Here is a 19,165-nt window from a genome sequence, read left to right on the forward strand (position 1 = left end):
TGAGTCGGTGAGTGAGTGGGTGGGTGAGTGGGTGGGTGAGTGGGTGAGTGGGTGGGTGAGTGAGTGGGTGAGTGAATGGGTGGGTGCGTGAATGAGTGAGTGGGTGAGTGAGTGGGTGAGTGAGTGGGTGGGTGAGTGAGCGAGTGGGTGGGTGAGTGACTGAGTGAGTGGGTGAGTGAGTGAGTGGATGAGTGGGTGGGTGAGTGAGTGAGTCGGTGAGTGGCTGAGTGACTGAGTGACTGAGTGTGTGAGTGAGTGACTGAGTGAGTGGCTGAGTGACTGAGTGAGTGGCTGAGTGACTGAGTGACTGACTGACTGACTGAGTGAGTGACTGAGTGACTGACTGACTGAGCGACTGACTGAGTGACTGAGTGAGTTAACCGACCTCCTCCCCTACCCCCCCCACCCCCCACCACCACTCACCGGCGTGGTGAGCGGCAGGCCGCGGCAGTGTTGAGGAGCCGTAGCCACCGCCGCCACCACCACCACCACCGCCGACCCCTCCACCATCGCCCTGACTCCAACTCATCGCCAGCATCGTCCACGGGACGGCGATCATCAGCGCCGTCAACACCGCCCGGGCACGTGACAGGCGGGGGGCGTGGCCCGTCCACGCCACGCCCCCCGCGGGATGAGCGGCCGCGCCGGCGGCCACGCCCCCGGCACCTCCCCTGGAAGCGCCCCCGAGACGCCCGCCCCCGGTTTCGGCGGCGGCCACGCCCCCGGGCACCGCTCTGGCCACGCCCCCGGGAGCGACCGCGCCCCCGGGCACCCCTCTGGCCACGCCCCTGGGGTTGGCCGCGCGCCAGGGGGCTCTGGAGGCGCCCCAGGAGGCCACGCCCCCGCGGTGACGCGCGGGGAGGAGGGGCGACGGGGGAGGAGACGGCAGCGGCATCTGTGGAGAAGGTTCCGGTTGTTCGTTCACTCACTCAGTCGTTCAGTCGTTCACTCGTTTAGTCGTTCACTCGTTCAGTCGTTCACTCACTCGTTCAGTCGTTCACTCGTTTAGTGGTTCACTCGTTCAGTCGTTCACTCACTCGTTCAGTCGTTCACTCACTCAGTCGTTCACTCGTTCAGTCATTCACTCACTCAGTCGTTCACTCACTCGTTCACTTGTTCACTCACTCGTTCAGTCGTTCACTCGTTCAGTCCATCACTCATTCACTCGTTCAGACGTTCAGTCGTTCACTCACTCACTCGTTCAGTCGTTCACTCGTTCACTCACGCGTTCAGTCGTTCACTTACTCACTCGTTCAGTCGTTCACTCACTCGTTCACTCGTTTAGTTGTTCAGTCGTTCACCCGTTCACTCACTCGTTCAGTCGTTCACTCACTCGTTCACTCACTCGTTCAGTCGTTCACTCACTCACTCGTTCAGTCGTTCAGTCGATCACTCATTCAGTCGTTTGCTCACTCACTCGTTCAGTCGTTCACTCACTCGTTCAGTCGTTCACTCGTTCAGTCGTTCACCCGTTCACTCACGCGTTCAGTCGTTCAAACACTCACTCACTCGTTCAGTCGTTCACTAACTCGTTCACTCGTTTAGTCGTTCAGTCGTTCAACCGTTCACTCACTCACTCGTTCAGTCGTTCACTCACTCGTTCACTCACTCGTTCAGTCGTTCACTCGTTCAGACGTTCAGTCGTTCACTCACTCACTCGTTCAGTCGGTCAGTCGTTTAGTCGTTCAGTCGTTCACTCACTCAGTCGTTCACTCGTTCAGTCGTTCAGTCAGTCGTTCAGTCGTTCACTCGTTTAGTCGTTCAGTCGTTCACTCACTCAGTCGTTCAGTCGTTCACTCGTTCACTCGTTCAGTCGTTCACTCAGTCGTTCAGTCGTTCACTCGTTTAGTCGTTCAGTCGTTCACTCACTCACTCGTTCAGTTGTTCACTCAATCGTTCACTCGTTCACTCACTCACTCGTTCAGTCGTTCACTCGTTCAGTCGATCACTCATTCAGTCGTTCAGTCGTTCGTTCACTCACTCGTTCAGTCGTTCACTCACTCAGTCGTTCACTCACTCCCTCGTTCAGTCGTTCACTCAGTCGTTCACTCGATCACTCACTCACTCGTTCAGTCGTTCACTCGTTCAGTCGTTCACTCACTCGTTCGGTCGTTCACTCACTCACTCGTTCAGTCGTTCACTCACTCACTCACTCGTTCAGTCGTTCACTCACTCAGTCGTTCACTCGTTCAGTCGTTCACTCACTCGTTCACTCACTCGTTCACTCACTCGTTCAGTCGTTCACTCACTCACTCGTTTAGTCGGTCAGTCGTTCACTCATTCAGTCATTCACTCAACTACTCGTTCAGTCGTTCACTCACTCAGTCGTTCAGTCGTTCAGTCGTTCAATCACTCACTCGTTCAGTCGTTCAGTCGTTCACTCACTCAGTCGTTCACTCACTCACTCGTTCAGTCGTTCACTCGTTCACTCACTCACTCGTTCAGTCGTTCACTCACTCGTTCAGTCGTTCACTCACTCACTCGTTCACTCGTTCACTCACTCGTTCAGTCGTTCAGTCGTTTACTCACTCGTTCAGTCGTTCAATCGTTCAGTCGTTCACTCAGTCGTTCAGTCGTTCATTCGTTCACTCGTTCAGTCGTTCATTCGTTCACTCGTTCAGTCGTTCACTCACTTGTTCAGTCGTTCACTCGTTCAGTCGTTCACTCACTCGTCCAGTCGTTCACTCACTCACTCGTTCAGTCGTTCACTCACTCGTTCATTCGTTCAGTCGTTCACCCGTTCACTCACTCGTTCAGTCGTTCACTCGTTCAGTCGTTCACGCACTCGTTCATTCGTTCAGTCGTAAACACGTTCACTCTCACTCGTTCACTCGTTCAGTCGTTCACTCACTCACTCGTTCAGTCGTTCACTCGTTCAGTCGTTCACTCACTCGTTCAGTCGTTCACTCACTCGTTCAGTCGTTCACTCACTCACTCGTTCAGTCGTTCACCCGTTCATGCACTCACTCGTTCAGTCGTTCACTCGTTTAGTCGTTCAGTCGTTCATTCACTCGTTCAGTCGTTCATTCACTCGTGTAGTCGTTCACTCACTCGTTCAGTCGTTCATTCACTCGTTTAGTCGTTCACTCACTCGTTCACTCGTTGAGTCGTTCACTCGTTCAGTCGTTCACCCGTTCACTCACTCGTTCATTCACTCACTCGTTTAGTCGTTCACTCACTCGTTCAGTCGTTTAGTAGTTCAGTCGTTCACTCTTTTAGTCGTTCATTCACTCGTTCAGTCGTTCATTCACTAGTTTAGTCGTTCAGTCGTTCACTCGTTTAATCGTTCATTCACTCGTTTAGTCGTTCACTCCCTCGTTCAGTCGTTCATTCACTCGTTTAGTCGTTCACTCACTCGTTCAGTCGTTTAGTCGTTCACTCGTTTAGTCGTTAATTCACTCGTTCAGTCGTTCACTCACTCGTTCAGTCGTTTAGTCGTTCAATCGTTCACTCGTTTAATCGTTCATTCACTCGTTTAGTCATTCACTCACTCGTTCAGTCGTTTTGTCGTTCAGTCATTCACTCGTTTAGTCGTTCATTCACTCGTTCAGTCGTTCATTCACTCGTTTAGTCGTTCAGTTGTTCACTCGTTTAATCGTTCATTCACTCGTTTAGTCGTTCACTCCCTCGTTCAGTCGTTCATTCACTCGTTTAGTCGTTTACTCACTCGTTCAGTCGTTTAGTCGTTCAGTCGTTCACTCGTTTAGTCGATCATTCACTCGTTCAGTCATTCACTCACTCGTTCAGTCGTTTAGTCGTTCACTTACTCGTTTAGTCGTTCGATCGTTTAGTCGTTCACTCGTTTAGTCGTTCACTCAGTCGTTCAGTCGTTCACTCACTCGTTTAGTCGTTCACTCACTCGTTCAGTCGTTCACTCGTTTAGTCGTTCACTTACTCGTTTAGTCGTTCACTCGATTAGTCGTTCACTCACTCGTTCAGTCTTTCACTCGTTCACTCATTCGTTTAGTCGTTCACTCACTCGTTCAGTCGTTCACTCGTTCAGTCGTTCACTCACTCGTTTAGTCGTTCACTCACTCGTTCAGTCCTCACTCGTTTAGTCGTTCACTCACTCGTTCAGTCGTTCATTCACTCGTTTAGTCGTTCACTCACTCGTTCACTCGTTGGGTCGTTCAGTCGTTCACCCGTTCACTCACTCGTTCATTCACTCACTCGTTTAGTTGTTCACTCACTCGTTCAGTCGTTTAGTCGTTCAGTCGTTCACTCGTTTAGTCGTTCATTCACTCGTTCAGTCGTTCATTTACTCGTTTAGTCGTTCACTCGTTTAATCGTTCATTCACTCGTTTAATCATTCACTCCCTCGTTCAGTCGTTCATTCACCCATTTAGTCGTTCACTCACTCGTTCAGTCGTTTAGTCGTTCAGTCGTTCACTCGTTTAGTCGTTCATTCACTCGTTCAGTCGTTCACTTCCTCGTTCAGTCGTTCACTCACTCGTTTAGTCGTTCACTCACTCGTTCAGTCCTTCATTCGTTCAGTCCTTCACTCACGCGCTCAGTCATTCACTCACTCGTGTAGTCGTTCACTCGTTCAGTCGTTCAATCACTCGTTTAGTCGTTCACTCAGTCGTTCAGTCGTTCACTCGTTCACTCACTCGTTTAGTCGTTCACTCACTCGTTCAGTCGTTCACTCGTTTAGTCGTTCAGTCGTTCATTCACTCGTTCAGTCGTTCATTCACTCGTGTAGTCGTTCACTCACTCGTTCAGTCGTTTATTCACTCTTTTAGTCGTTGACTCACTCGTTAACTCGTTCAGTCGTTCACTCGTTCAGTCGTTCACCCGTTCACTCACTCACTCGTTCATTCACTCACTCGTTTAGTCGTTCACTCACTCGTTTAGTCGTTCATTCACTCGTTCAGTCATTCACGCACTCGTTCAGTCGTTCACTCACTCGTTCAGTCGTTCACTCGTTCAGTCGTTCACCCGTTCACTCACTCGTTCAGTCGTTCACTCGTTCAGTCGTTTAGTTGTTTATGCACTCGTTCAGTCGTTTAGTCGTTCACTCGTTCAGTCGCTCACTCACTCGTTCAGTCGTTCACTCGTTCACTCACTCACTCGTTCAGTTGTTCACTCGTTCACACACTCACTCGTTCAGTCGTTCACTCGTTTAGTCGTTCACTCGTTCAGTCGTTCACTCACTCGTTCAGTCGTTCACTCGTTCAGTCGTTCACCCGTTCATTCGTTCAGTCGTTCACTCGTTCAGTCGTTCACTCGTTCAGTCGTTCATTTAATCACTCGTTCACTCACTCACTCGTTCACTCACTCGTTCAGTCGTTCACTCGTTCAGACGTTCACTCGTATAGTCGTTCAGTCGTTTAGTCGTTCACTCACGCGTTCACTCACGCGTTCAGTCGTTCATTCACTCGTTTAGTCGTTCACTCACTCGTTCACTCGTTTAGTCGTTTAGTCGTTCACCCGTTCACTCACTCACTCGTTCAGTCGTTCACCCGTTCACTCACTCGTTTAGTCGTTCAGTCGTTCACTCGTTTAGTCGTTCATTCACTCGTTCAGTCGTTCATTCACTCGTTTAGGCGTTCACTCACTCGTTCAGTCCTTCATTCGTTCAGTCGTTCACTCACTCGTTCAGTCGTTCACTCACTCGTTTAGTCGTTCACTCGTTTAATCTTTCACTCGTTTAGTCGTTCACCCACTCGTTCAGTCGTTCACTCACTCGTTTAGTCGTTCACTCGTTTAGTCGTTCACTCACTCGTTCACTCGTTGAGTCGTTCACTCGTTCACCCGTTCACTCACTCACTCGTTCATTCACTCACTCGTTTAGTCGTTCACTCACTCGTTCACTCACTCGTTCAGTCGTTCACTCGTTCAGTCGTTCGCTCGTTTATTCGTTCACTCACTCGTTCAATCACGCGTTCAGTCGTTCATTCACTCGTTTAGTCGTTCACTCACGCGTTCACTCGTTTAGTTGTTCACTCGTTCACCCGTTCACTCAATCACTCGTTCAGTCGTTCACTCGTTCAGTCTTTCACCCATTCACTCGCTCATTTAGTCGTTCAGTCGTTCACTCGTTCAGTCGTTCATTCACTCGTGTAGTCGTTCACTCACTCGTTCAGTCGTTCATTCACTCGTTTAGTCGTTCACTCACTCATTCACTCGTTGAGTCGTTCATTCATTCAGTCGTTCACCCGTTCACTCACTCACTCGTTCATTCACTCACTCGTTTAGTCGTTCACTCACTCGTTTAGTCGTTCAGTCGTTCACTCGTTTAGTCGTTCATTCACTCGTTCAGTCGGTCATTCACTCGTTTAGTCGTTCACTCACTCGTTCAGTCGTTCATTCACTCGTTTAGTCGTTCACTTACTCGTTCAGTCGTTCACTCGTTTAGGCGTTCACTCACTCGTTCAGTCGTTCACTCACTCGTTCAGTTGTTCACTCGTTCAATCGTTCACTCACTCGTTTAGTCTTTCACTTACTCACTCGTTTAGTCGTTCGCCCACTCACTCGTTCAGTCGTTCACTCACTCGTTTAGTTGTTCACTCACCCGTTCAGTCATTCACTCACGCACCCACTCACCCATTCATCCACTCATCCACTCACCCACACAATCAGACACTCACACACTCAATCTCCCATTCACTCATTCAGTCGTTCACTCACTCGTTTAGTCGTTCACTCACTCGTTCAGTCGTTCACTCACTCACTCGTTCATTCGTTCAATCACGCACCCACTCACTCGTTCAGTCGTTCACTCACCCACTCACTCACCCATTCACTCACCCACTCACTCACCCACTCACTCACCCACTCACCTACTCACTCACTCACCCACTGACTCACTCACCCACTCACTCACTCACCCATTCACCCACTCACTCATCCACTCACCCACACACTCACTCACTCACTCACCAACTCACTCACCCACTCACTCATCCACTCACTCATCCACCCACTCACTCACTCACCCACTCACCCACCAACTCACTCACCCACTCACTCACCCACACAATGACTCACTCACTCACCAACTCACCCACCCACTCACTCACCCATTCACCCACTGACTCATCCACTCACTCACTCACTCACCCACTCACTGATTCATCCATTCACCCACTCACTTATCCACTCACCCACACAATCACTCACTCACTGACTCACCCACTCACTCATCCACTCACCCACAGATTCACACACTCACACACTCAATCTCCCATTCACTCATTCAGTCATTCAATCAATAACCCATTCACTGATTCAGACATTCATTCACCCATTGCCTCATTCAGATATTCACTCATCAGCCCATTCACTCATTCAGTCAGTAACTCACTCACCTGAGCACTCATTCAGTCTATCATTCACTCACCCACTCACTCATCCACTCACCCACACATTCACACACTCACACACTCAATCTCCCATTCACTCATTCAGTCATTCAATCAATAACCCATTCACTGATTCAGACATTCATTCACCCATTGCCTCATTCAGATACTCACTAATCAGCCCATTCACTCATTCAGTCAGTAACTCACTCACCTGAGCACTCATTCAGTCTATCATTCACTCACCCACTCACTCAATTACACATTCACACATTCAGACACTCATTCACTCACTCAATCACCCACGAACTAATTCAGACACTCATTCACCCACCCACTCATTCACCAACCCACTTCTTCACCCACCCACTCATTCACTCATCTATCCACTCATTCACAAACCCATCCACTCACCCACTCATGCACCCACTCACTCATTCAGCCACCCACTCATTCACAAACTCATTCACCTACCCACTTATTCACCAACTCATTCACCCACTCATTCACCCACCCGCTCACCCCCTCACCCACTTATTCACTCACCCATCCACCCACTCACTCACTCCTTCACTCACTCATTCACTCAGGCATGCAGTCACTCAGACACCCATTCACTTATTCAGACATTCATTCAGTCACTCACCCAATCACCCACCCACTCACCAACCCATCCACTCATTCACCAACCCATCCACTCATTCACAATCCCATCCACTCATTCACCAACCCATCCACACATTCACTCATCCACTTATTCACCCACCCACTCATTCACCCACTCACTCATTCACTCAAGTCATTCACCCATTCATTAACTCATTCAGTTACTCACTCACTCATTCACCCACTCATTTACCCACTCACTCATTCAGTCAGTCGCCCATTCATTCACCACTTCAGTCAGTCGCACACGCTTTGACTCATTCAAACACTCACGCATTCACTCATTCAGACACTCGTCCATTCGCTCATTCAGTCACTCACCCATTCACTCACCCATTCAGACACTCACTCATTCACACTCACTCAGTCACTCGCCTATTCACTCACTCGTTCAATCACTCGCTCATTCACTTATTCAGCCACTCATTCATTCACTCATTCATCCACTCATTCAGACACCCATTCACTCACCCATTCAGCCACTCACACATTCACTCATTCATTCACCCACTCACTCATTCGGACACTCACCCATTCACTCACCCATTCAGACACTCACTCATTCACTCACTCATTCACCCACTCACTCATTCAGACACTCATTCACTCACCCATTCACACTCACTCATTCACTCACTCATTCACCCACCCATTCACTCATTCAGACACTCACTCATTCACTCACTCATTCACCCACTCACTCATTCAGACACTCATTCACTCACCCATTCAGACACTCATTCACCCACCCATTCACTCATTCAGACACTCATTCAACGAGTGAGTGAGTGAACGACTGAACGAGTGAGTGAACGAGTGAGTGGGTGGGTGAAGAAGTGGGTTGGTGAATGAGTGGGTGGGTGAATGAGTGTCTGAATTAGTTCACTCACTCATTCACCCACTCACTGATTCACTCACTCTTTCACTCACTCATTCACCCACTCACTCATTCAGACACTCACCCATTCACTCACCCATTCAGACACTCACTCATTCACTCATTCACACTCACTCATTCACTCACTCATTCACCCACTCACTCATTCAGACACTCACCCATTCACTCACCCATTCAGACACTAATTCATTCACTCATTCAGTCAACCAGTCACTCATTCACTCACCCATTCACTCACTCATTCACTCACTCATTCACTCATTCAGACACTCACCCATTCACTCACCCATTCAGACACTCATTCATTCACTCATTCACACTCACTCATTCACTCATTCAGTCAACCAGTCAACCATTCACTCATTTAGTCACTCATTCACTCATGGTTCAGAGAATATTGCTCTTGATGCTGCTGCAGCTGCTGCTGATGATGATACTACTGATGATGATGCTGATCATGCTGATGCTGATGATGATGATACTTTTGATGATCATGATGATGGTACTGATCATGCTGATGATGATGGTATTGATGATGATGACAGTTATGCTGATTATGATGGTGTTGTTGCTGATGATGATACTACTGATGATGCTGCTGCTGTTGCTGCTGCTGATGATGATGCTGATTTCGATCCTGCTGCTGCTGATGATGTTGATTATGGTACTGATGATGATGATTATGCTGATTATGATTATGCTGATTATGATTATGCTGCTGATTATGATTATGCTGATGATTAATCTGCTGATGCTGCTGCTGCTGATGATGATGAATCTGCTGATTATGATTATGCTGCTGATGATGATGAATCTGCTGATTATGATTATGCTGCTGATGATGATGCTGCTGCAGTGAGATTTAAGTGGAGGGTTTAAACTTTAATCCGATTGAAAACTGTAATCCGAGCATTGAACATAGATTTAGCATATGTCTGTGTGTGTGTGTCTGTGTGTCTGTGTGTGTGTCAGTGTGTGTATCAGTGTGTGTGTCTGTGTGTGTCTGTCTACAGAATCCCACGTCGGAGAATGAGGAGGCTTACCGCAGCCTTCGCTCGGAGGTTCTGAGAGCCGTGAGGCGCTGCAAGGATGGGTGGTGGTCGCGGGTTGCTGAGGAGATGGAGTCTGCCTCAGTGGCCCGCGATCACAAATCTCTATTTGACTCCATCAAAAAAGTAACCTGCAGCACCACACCTATTACCATCATTAGGGGAAAGAACAGTGATCCAATCTCCGACCCCCAGGAACAGGTTTGCAGCTTTGCTGAGCATTTCTGTGAGGTCCTGGGGGAGGGGAAATCCCTCAGCCAGGAAAACATCGTGGCACAAAGTGGGGATGACCCTGCTGAGGCTGCAGTGCCTCAAATATTGGAAGAAGTCATCCCCGGTGGGTGGCTGGCTGAGGTGCCATCTGTTGAGGAAGTATTGAAGGCGATCCGGAGTCTGAGACCAGGAAAGGCAGCGGGCAGAGATGATCTCCCAAGCGAAATGCTGAGGGAGGGTGGCGTTTGTGCACAGACTGCCCTATATGACATCATAACAACAGTCTGGACCACTGGACGGGTTCCGCAGGATTGGAAGGATGCCCTGGTGGTCCCCCTCTTTAAGAAGGGGGACCGCACAGACTGTAATAACTACAGGGGCATCTCACTCCTCAGTGTTCCGGGAAAGGACCTGGCAAGGATTATTCAACATCGCCTTGCCAGGCACACTGAGGAGAAGCTTGCGGAGCCCCAATGCGGTTTCAGGAAAGGGCGGTCCTGCACAGATGCCATATTTTCTGTCCGTCTGCTACAGCAGAGGTGTAGGGAATTCCAACAAGACCTACATCTCTGCTTTATTGACCTGGTCAAGGCCTATGATACCATCAGTAGGCCTGGGCTCTGGGTTGTTCTTCGTGCTTTTGGAGTACCTGACCCTCTGCTCACGATCATTAAGGGCCTTCATGATGGTGAGCGGGCCCGGGTAAAACTACGTGGCTGGGAGTCAGAGCCATTCCCTGTACACCTTGGGGTGCGACAAGGATGTCCTCTGGCTCCCACATTATTTAACATCTATTTTGACCACGTAGTTTGTAAAGCCTTCAATAGCTGTACCGGGGGAATCTCCATATGGTACAGATATAATGGGAGGCTGATCGATGCCCGAGTGCAGTCAAGGGATGGCTCCCTATTGCTCAACCACGTTTAGTATGCTGATGATTTGGTAATAGCTGCTTATTCAGAGGAGGAGTTGGAGACGCTGCTGCTGAGACTGGAGCATGCCACTAAGAGATGGGGCCTTACCATCAGCCCCACCAAAACTAAGCACCTGCCTGGGTATTTTGTACCATCGGACACTCCATCCTCACAACTCCCAATTGGTGATGGAGCAGTTGTGGAGAGAGTGGAGAGTTTCCCATACCTGGGCAGTGTGCTTATGACCGGCTCCAGTTTAACAGCAGAGGTCTCACTCCGAATCAGTCGAGCGGCAATATCTTTTCATCGGTAGCGTAACGCTGTGTGGAAGCTACCTGGTCTGTCGCTCCGCAATAAGCTTCAGGTCTTCTCGGCCACGGTCATTGCCTCCCTTCTCTACGCTTGCGAAACGTGGACCCCCCTAATGGAACATCTTCGCTGGTTAGAAACATTTAGGCTGGCCTGCCTACGATCCATCCTGGGTTTAACCAGGCTGGATTGTGTGAGGAGCTCACAAATCCTTGAAAGATCTGGGCAAGGTCCCATCGGTGAGCTCCTCCGGCGGGGAAGGCTGTGATGGCTGGGTCATGTAGCCCGCATGCCCAGCCACCGCATGCCGAAACAGCTTTTGTTCGGCCGGATCGAGGGGGTTAAACGGGTGCGGCACGGGCTAGAGAGGAGATGGAGTGACGTGGTAAAGGAGGACGTGGAGCTGAGTGGACTTGCCGATGACCGGTACCAGCGGTGTCAAGATCGGCCTCTGTGGAGGAGGCTCGTGAAGGACGCTACTGGGCAGTTGGAGGCAGTCGCCCTCCAACAACAACGGAGGGCGGAGGAGCGACGCTCACAACAACGATCGGATCGCCGGGTGGCTAAAGCACAGCAGGTTGGCACAGTAGGGGGCACAGGTGGTGCATCAGCCAGTCATCTCAGTCAGTCGACCCGTGGCACCTGGGTCTGCCCCGTGACCTCCTGCCAGCGGGCGTTCGACACTTCACGTGGCAAAATATAATAATAGGGTTTTTCCCCTTTTTTCTGTCAACAAAACGAGGTGTAATGATGATGTAGATGCTCACCCCGAGCCCTCATTACTTTGACAGCGGCGTCGTCTTTGAGCTGTGTGACGCCTTCTGACGTCATCTGGTCGAGCACCAATTGGGTCGAGGCTCAAAAGAAAGCCGTCCCTTGGTGTGGACCAATCAGTGTCAAGGACGATGCATCATCATGTTATCATAGTGTGTCCTGTTTTTTGTTTGCATTTTGACTGCAGGTATTTGTGGTTAATGCGGTAAACATGAATCCAGTTTTGTTGCCAGAAAAAAGGGGAAAAAGCCTCTTATTATTATTATAGTTAACGTGGCCTCAAGGTGCACATGGCCTGGCACAAGCGTCGTGGTGACGTCACCGCCACTTAGTGGCGAATGGCGGTGGTGGTGGTGGTAGTGGTCGTAGTGGTGGTGGTGGTAGTGGTGGTGGTAGTAGTGGTGGTGGTGGTGGTAGTGGTGGTGATAGTGGTGGTGGTAGTGGTGGTAGTGGTGGTGATAGTGGTGGTGGTAGTGGTGGTAGTGGTGGTGATAGTGGTGGTGGTGGTAGTGGTGGTAGTGGTGGTGGTGGTAGTGGTGTTAGTGGTGGTGGTGGTAGTGGTGGTGGTGGTGGTAGTGGTGTTGGTAGTGGTAGTGATGGTGGTAGTGGTGGTGGTGGTAGTGGTGGTGGTAGTGGTGGTGGTAGTGGTGGTGGTGGTAGTGGTGGTGGTGGTAGTGGTGTTGGTAATGGTGGTGGTAGTGGTGGTGGTGATAGTGGTGGTGGTAGTGGTGGTGGTAGTGGTGGTGGTAGTGGTGGTGGTAGTGGTGGTAGTAGTGGTGGTGGTCGTGGTGGTAGTGGTGGTAGTGGTGGTGGTAGTCTCTAGCTGGCTATACAGTTACACATACACAGGAAATTAAGTCCTCACCAATCCACTCATTCAATCACTCACCCACTAAATCAATCACAAACTAATTCATTCAATCACCCATCCACTCATACATTCACTCACCCACTCATTAAATCACCAACTCATTCATTCACCAATCCACTCATTCATTCACTCACCCACTCATTCAATCACCCACTCATTAATTCACTCACCCATCCACTCATTCATTCACTCACCCATCCACGCAATCATTCACTCATTCACCAACGTATTCATTCACCTTATCACCCACTCACCCACTCACTCACCCACTCATTCACTCACTCACCAGCTAATTCACTCACCCAGTCAATCACTCACTTACCCACTCAATCAATCACAAACTCATTCATTCAATCACCCATCCACTCATACATTCACTCACCCACTCATTAAATCACCAACTCATTCATTCACCAATCCACTCATTCATTCACTCACCCACTCATTCAATCACCCACTCATTAATTCACGCACCCATCCACGTATTCACTCACCCACTAATTCAATCACCCACTCATTCATTCACTCACCCACTCATTCAATCACTCATTCAATCACCCACTCATTCACCAACGTATTCATTCACCTTATCACCCACTCACCCACTCATTCACTCACTCACCAGCTAATTCACTCACCCAGTCATTCACTCACTCACCCATCCGCTCATTCAACCACTAATTCACTCACTCACCCACTCACTCACTGATGATGATGATGATACTACTACTGATGATGATACTACTACTGATGATGATGATGATACTACTACTGATGATGATACTACTGATGATGATACTACTACTGATGATGATGACACTACTGCTGATGATATTTCTACTGCTGATGATACTACTACTGATGATGATGATACTACTACTGATGATGATACTACTGATGATGGTGATACTACTACTGATGATGATGATTATCATGATACTACTACTGATGATGGTGATACTACTACTGATGATGATACTACTACTGATGATGATGCTACTACTGATGATGATGATGATGATACTACTGCTCATGATGATGATACTACTGATGATGATACTACTGATGATGATAGTACTGATGATGATACTTCTACTGATGATGATACTACTACTACTACTGATGATGATACTACTATGATGATGATCATACTACTACTGATGATGATACTACTACTGATGATGATGATGATACTACTACTGATGATGATGATACTACTGATGATGATGATACTATGGATGATGATACTATTGATGACGATACTACTACCGATGATGATACTATTGATGATGATACTACTACTACTGATGATGATACTACTACTACTGATGATGATGATACTACTGATGATGATACTACTACTGATGGTGATGCTGATGATGATACCACTACTGATGGTGATGATAGTGCTACTGATTATGATGATACTACTACTGATGATGATGATACTACTACTGATGATGATGATGCTGATGATGATGATACTACTACTGATGATGATGATAATACTACTGATGATGATGATGCTGATGATGATGATACTACTACTGATGATGATGATGATGCTGATGATGATGTTGGTACCTTTTCCAAGGCCTCTCAAGCAGGGCCCCTCAGTGTTTGGCCATTCCGACAGAAATCGATTCCGTCACAAAGACAAAGCAGGTCCTCGCCCAGGTAGCCCACGCAGCACGCTGGGGCAAGGGCTGAAGAGGAACAGACGAACATCACTCGGTCATTCACTCATTCATTCACTCATTCATTCACTCATTTATTCACTCAGTCATTCACTCACTCATTCATTCACTCATTCACTCATTCAGTCATTCACTCATTCAGTCATTCACTCACTCATTCACTCACTCATTCATTCACTCATTCACTCACTCATTCATTCACTCACTCAGTCATTCACTCATTCAGTCATTCACTCACTCAGTCACTCACTCAGTCATTCACTCACTCATTCACTCACTCAGTCATTCATTCACTCATTTATTCACTCATTCACTCACTCAGTCATTCACTCACTCAGTCATTCACTCATTCACTCACTCAGTCATTCATTCACTCACTCAGTCATTCACTCATTCAGTCATTCACTCACTCATTCACTCACTCAGTCATTCACTCACTCATTCACTCATTCATTCGCTCATTCACTCACTCAGTCATTCACTCATTCAGTTATTCACTCACTCATTCACTCACTCAGTCATTCACTCACTCATTCACTCACGCATTCATTCACTCACTCAGTCATTCACTCAGTCAGTCATTCATTCACTCACTCATTCACTCAGTCATTCACTCATTCACTCAGTCATTCACTCACTCATTCACTCATTCATTCACTCATTCACTCAGTCATTCATTCACTCATTCACTCAGTCATTCACTCAGTCATTCACTCACTCATTCACTCACTCATTCACTCATTCATTCACTCATTCACTCAGTCATGCACTCACTCAGTCATTCATTCACTCAGTCATTCACTCAGTCATTCACTCACTCATTCACTCAGTCATTCACTCACTCAGTCATTCATTCACTCAGTCATTCACTCAGCCATTCACTCACTCATTCACTAATTAACTCATTCACTCAATCATTCACTCAGTAAGTCATGCACTCACTCAGTCATTCATTCACTCAGTCATTCACTCAGTCATTCACTCACTCATTCACTCAGTCATTCACTCACTCAGTCATTCATTCACTCAGTCATTCACTCAGCCATTCACTCACTCATTCACTAATTAACTCATTCACTCAATCATTCACTCAGTCAGTCATTCACTCACTCATTCACTCATTCATTCACTCATTCACTCAGTCATTCACTCACTCAGTCATTCATTCACTCATTCACTCACTCTGTCATTCATTCACTCACTCACTCTGTAATTCATTCACTCATTCACTCACTCATTCACTCAGTCATTCACTCACTCATTCACTCATTCATTCACTCACTCATTCACTCATTCTCTCACTCAGTCGTTCATTCATTCATTCACTCACTCAGTTATTCACTCACTCAGTCATTCACTCAGTCATTCATTCACTCATTAATTCACTCAGTCATTCACTCATTTACTCATTCACTCACTCATTCACTCATTCACTCACTCATTCACTCACTCAGTTATTCATTCACTCATTCACTCACTCAGTTATTCACTCATTCACTCACTCGGTCATTCACTCATTCACTCACTCATTCACTCATTCACTCAGTCATTCATTCACTCATTCACTCACTGAGTCATTCACTCATTCAGTCACTCATTAATTCACTCAGGCATTCACTCATTCATTCACTCATTCACTCACTCATTCATTCACTCATTCACTCACTCATTCACTCACTCATTCACTCAGTCATTCATTCACTCATTCATTAACCCACCCACTCATCCACTCACTCATTCAACCACTCACTCACCAACTCATTCACCCACTCATTCACCCACCCACTCATTCACCTACTCATTCACCCACCCACTCATTCACCCACCCAATCACTAATTCACCCAGCCACTCATTCACCCACCCACTCACTCATTCACCCACCCACTCATTCACCCACTCATTCACCCACCCACTCATTCACCCACCCAATCACTCATTCACCCAGCCACTCATTCACCCACCCACTCACTCATTCACCCACCCACTCATTCACTCACCCACTCATTCACCCACTCACTCATTCACCGACTCATTCACCCACTCATTCACTCACCCACTCATTCAGCCACTCACTCATTAACCCACCCACTCATTCACCCACCCACTCATTCACCCACCCACCCACCCACTCGCTCACACACAGACAAAGCTACCCCAGGTAGCCTCTAGCAGGCTGTAGGGTCAAGTGCTGTTACACAGACACATACAAAGCTCCCCTAGATAGCCTCTAGCAGGGCTGTAGGGGCAAGTGCTGTTACACAGACACAGACAAAGCTCCCCCAGGTAGCCTCTAGCAGGGCTGAAGGGGCAAGTGCTGTTACACAGACACAGACAAAGCTCCCCCAGGTAGCCTCTAGCAGGGCTGTAGGGGCAAGTGCTGTTACACAGACACAGACAAAGCTACCCCCAGGTAGCCTCTAGCAGGCTGTAGGGGCAAGTGCTGTTCGTAGCGAGTAACAGCAGCGTCTATGAAGGCTACCGGCACTGTGGCTACACACACAGACACACACACACACAGCCAGAAATAGACACACAGACACACACAGACACACGCACACACAGAAACACACACAGACACACAAACACACAGACAGACACACAGACAGACACACAGACAGACACACAGACACATACAGACACACACACAGACATACACAGACACACACACAGACACACACACAGACACATAGACACACACACATAGACACACACACAGACACACACACACACACATACACACAGACACACACACATACACAAACACAGACACACGCACACACACAGACAGACACAGACAGACACACACAGACACAGACAGACACACACAGACACACAGACAGACACACACAGACACAGACAGACGCAGACAGACACAGACACACACAGACAGACACACAAACAGACACACATACACACACAAACACAGACACACATACACAAACACACACACACAGACACACACACAGACACACACACAAACACAGACACACACAAACAGACACACAGACAGACACACACACGGACACACAGACACAGACACACAGACACACACAGATATACACCCAGACACCCACAGACAGACACAGATATACAACCAGGCACACACAGACACACACACACAGACCCACTCACAGACACACAGACACACACATAGGATAATCAATGCAGTAGTGGTGATAATGTTGGTGATGATGATGGTTGTGGCGATGGTGGTGATGGTGGTGATGGTGGTGATGATGATATTGATGGTGGTGGTGGTGCTGATGTTGGTGGTGATGATGGTGATGATGGTGGTGGTGATGGTGGTGGTGATGATGGTGGTGGTGATGGTGATGGTGATAATGATGGTGGTGATGGTGATGGTGATAATGATGGTGGTGATGATGGTGATGGTGGTGATGATGATGATGATGGTGGTGATGGTGGTGGTGATAATGTTGGTGATGATGATGGTGGTGGTGATGATGATGGTGGTGGTGATGGTGGTGGTGATGGTGGTGATGGTGATGGTGGTGATGGTGGTGGTGATAATGTTGGTGATGATGATGGTGGTGGTGATGATGATGGTGGTGGTGATGGTGGTGGTGATGGTGGTGATGGTGATGGTGGTGATGGTGGTGGTGATAATGTTGGTGATGGTGGTGGTGGTGATGATGATGATGGTGGTGGTGATGGTGGTGGTGATGGTGGTGATGGTGATGGTGGTGATGGTGATGGTGGTAATGATGGTGGTGATGATGCTGCTGATGCTGATTCAGCTGATGATGCTGCTGCTGATGATGATGCTGCTGCTGATGATGATGATGATGCTAATGATGCTGCTGCAGCTGATGCTGCTGCTACAGCTGATGCTGATGATGCTGATGCTGCTGATGCTGCTGATGCTGCTACAGCTGATGCTGATGCTGATGATGCTGCTGCAGCTGATGCTGATGCTGCTACAGCTGATGATGCTGATGCTGCTGCAGCTGATGCTGATGCTGCTACAGCTGATGCTGATGATGCTGCTGATGCTGATGCTGCTACAGCTGATGCTGATGATGATGATGCTGCTGCAGCTGATGCTGATGCTGCTACAGCTGATGCTGATGATGCTACAGCTGATGATGCTGATGCTGCTGCAGCTGATGCTGATGCTGCTACAGCTGATGCTGATGATGCTGCTGATGCTGATGCTGCTACAGCTGATGCTGATGATGATGATGCTGCTGCAGCTGATGCTGATGCTGCTACAGCTGATGCTGATGATGCTACAGCTGATGATGCTGATGCTGCTGCAGCTGATGCTGATGCTGCTACAGCTGATGCTGATGATGCTGCTGATGCTGATGCTGCTACAGCTGATGGTGATGCTGATGATGATGCTGATGACATTGAATCCGTTTGTCGCGCAGAGAGCGAAGAGCGTCCTTACCGAGAATATGCGAAGATGGAACAGAGGGAGATGGGAGGGGGGAGTGGGGGGAGTG

At 48.3% G+C, this 19,165-nt stretch overlaps 1 protein-coding gene across 1 annotated transcript in view; it reads right to left on the bottom strand.

The window, feature by feature from the left end:
* The window catches only part of LOC116938073 (uncharacterized), a 38,635-nt gene extending 23,932 nt beyond the window's left edge, over positions 1–14,703 (bottom strand). Inside the window, exons 1-2 of the mRNA XM_032945246.2 lie at positions 14,583–14,703; positions 424–895 (exon numbers count right to left, since the gene is read on the bottom strand). Of these exons, the coding sequence (XP_032801137.2) occupies positions 424–895 (472 nt within the window). The 5' untranslated portion in view covers positions 14,583–14,703. The remainder of the gene's footprint in view (positions 1–423; positions 896–14,582) is intronic.
* Between the last annotated feature and the right edge of the window lie 4,462 nt (positions 14,704–19,165).

The sequence above is a fragment of the Petromyzon marinus genome, chromosome 82 (assembly GCF_048934315.1).
Source record: "Petromyzon marinus isolate PM22_M1 ecotype Great Lakes invasive population chromosome 82, UKy_Petmar_22M1.pri1.0, whole genome shotgun sequence".
Lineage (NCBI taxonomy): Eukaryota > Metazoa > Chordata > Hyperoartia > Petromyzontiformes > Petromyzontidae > Petromyzon > Petromyzon marinus.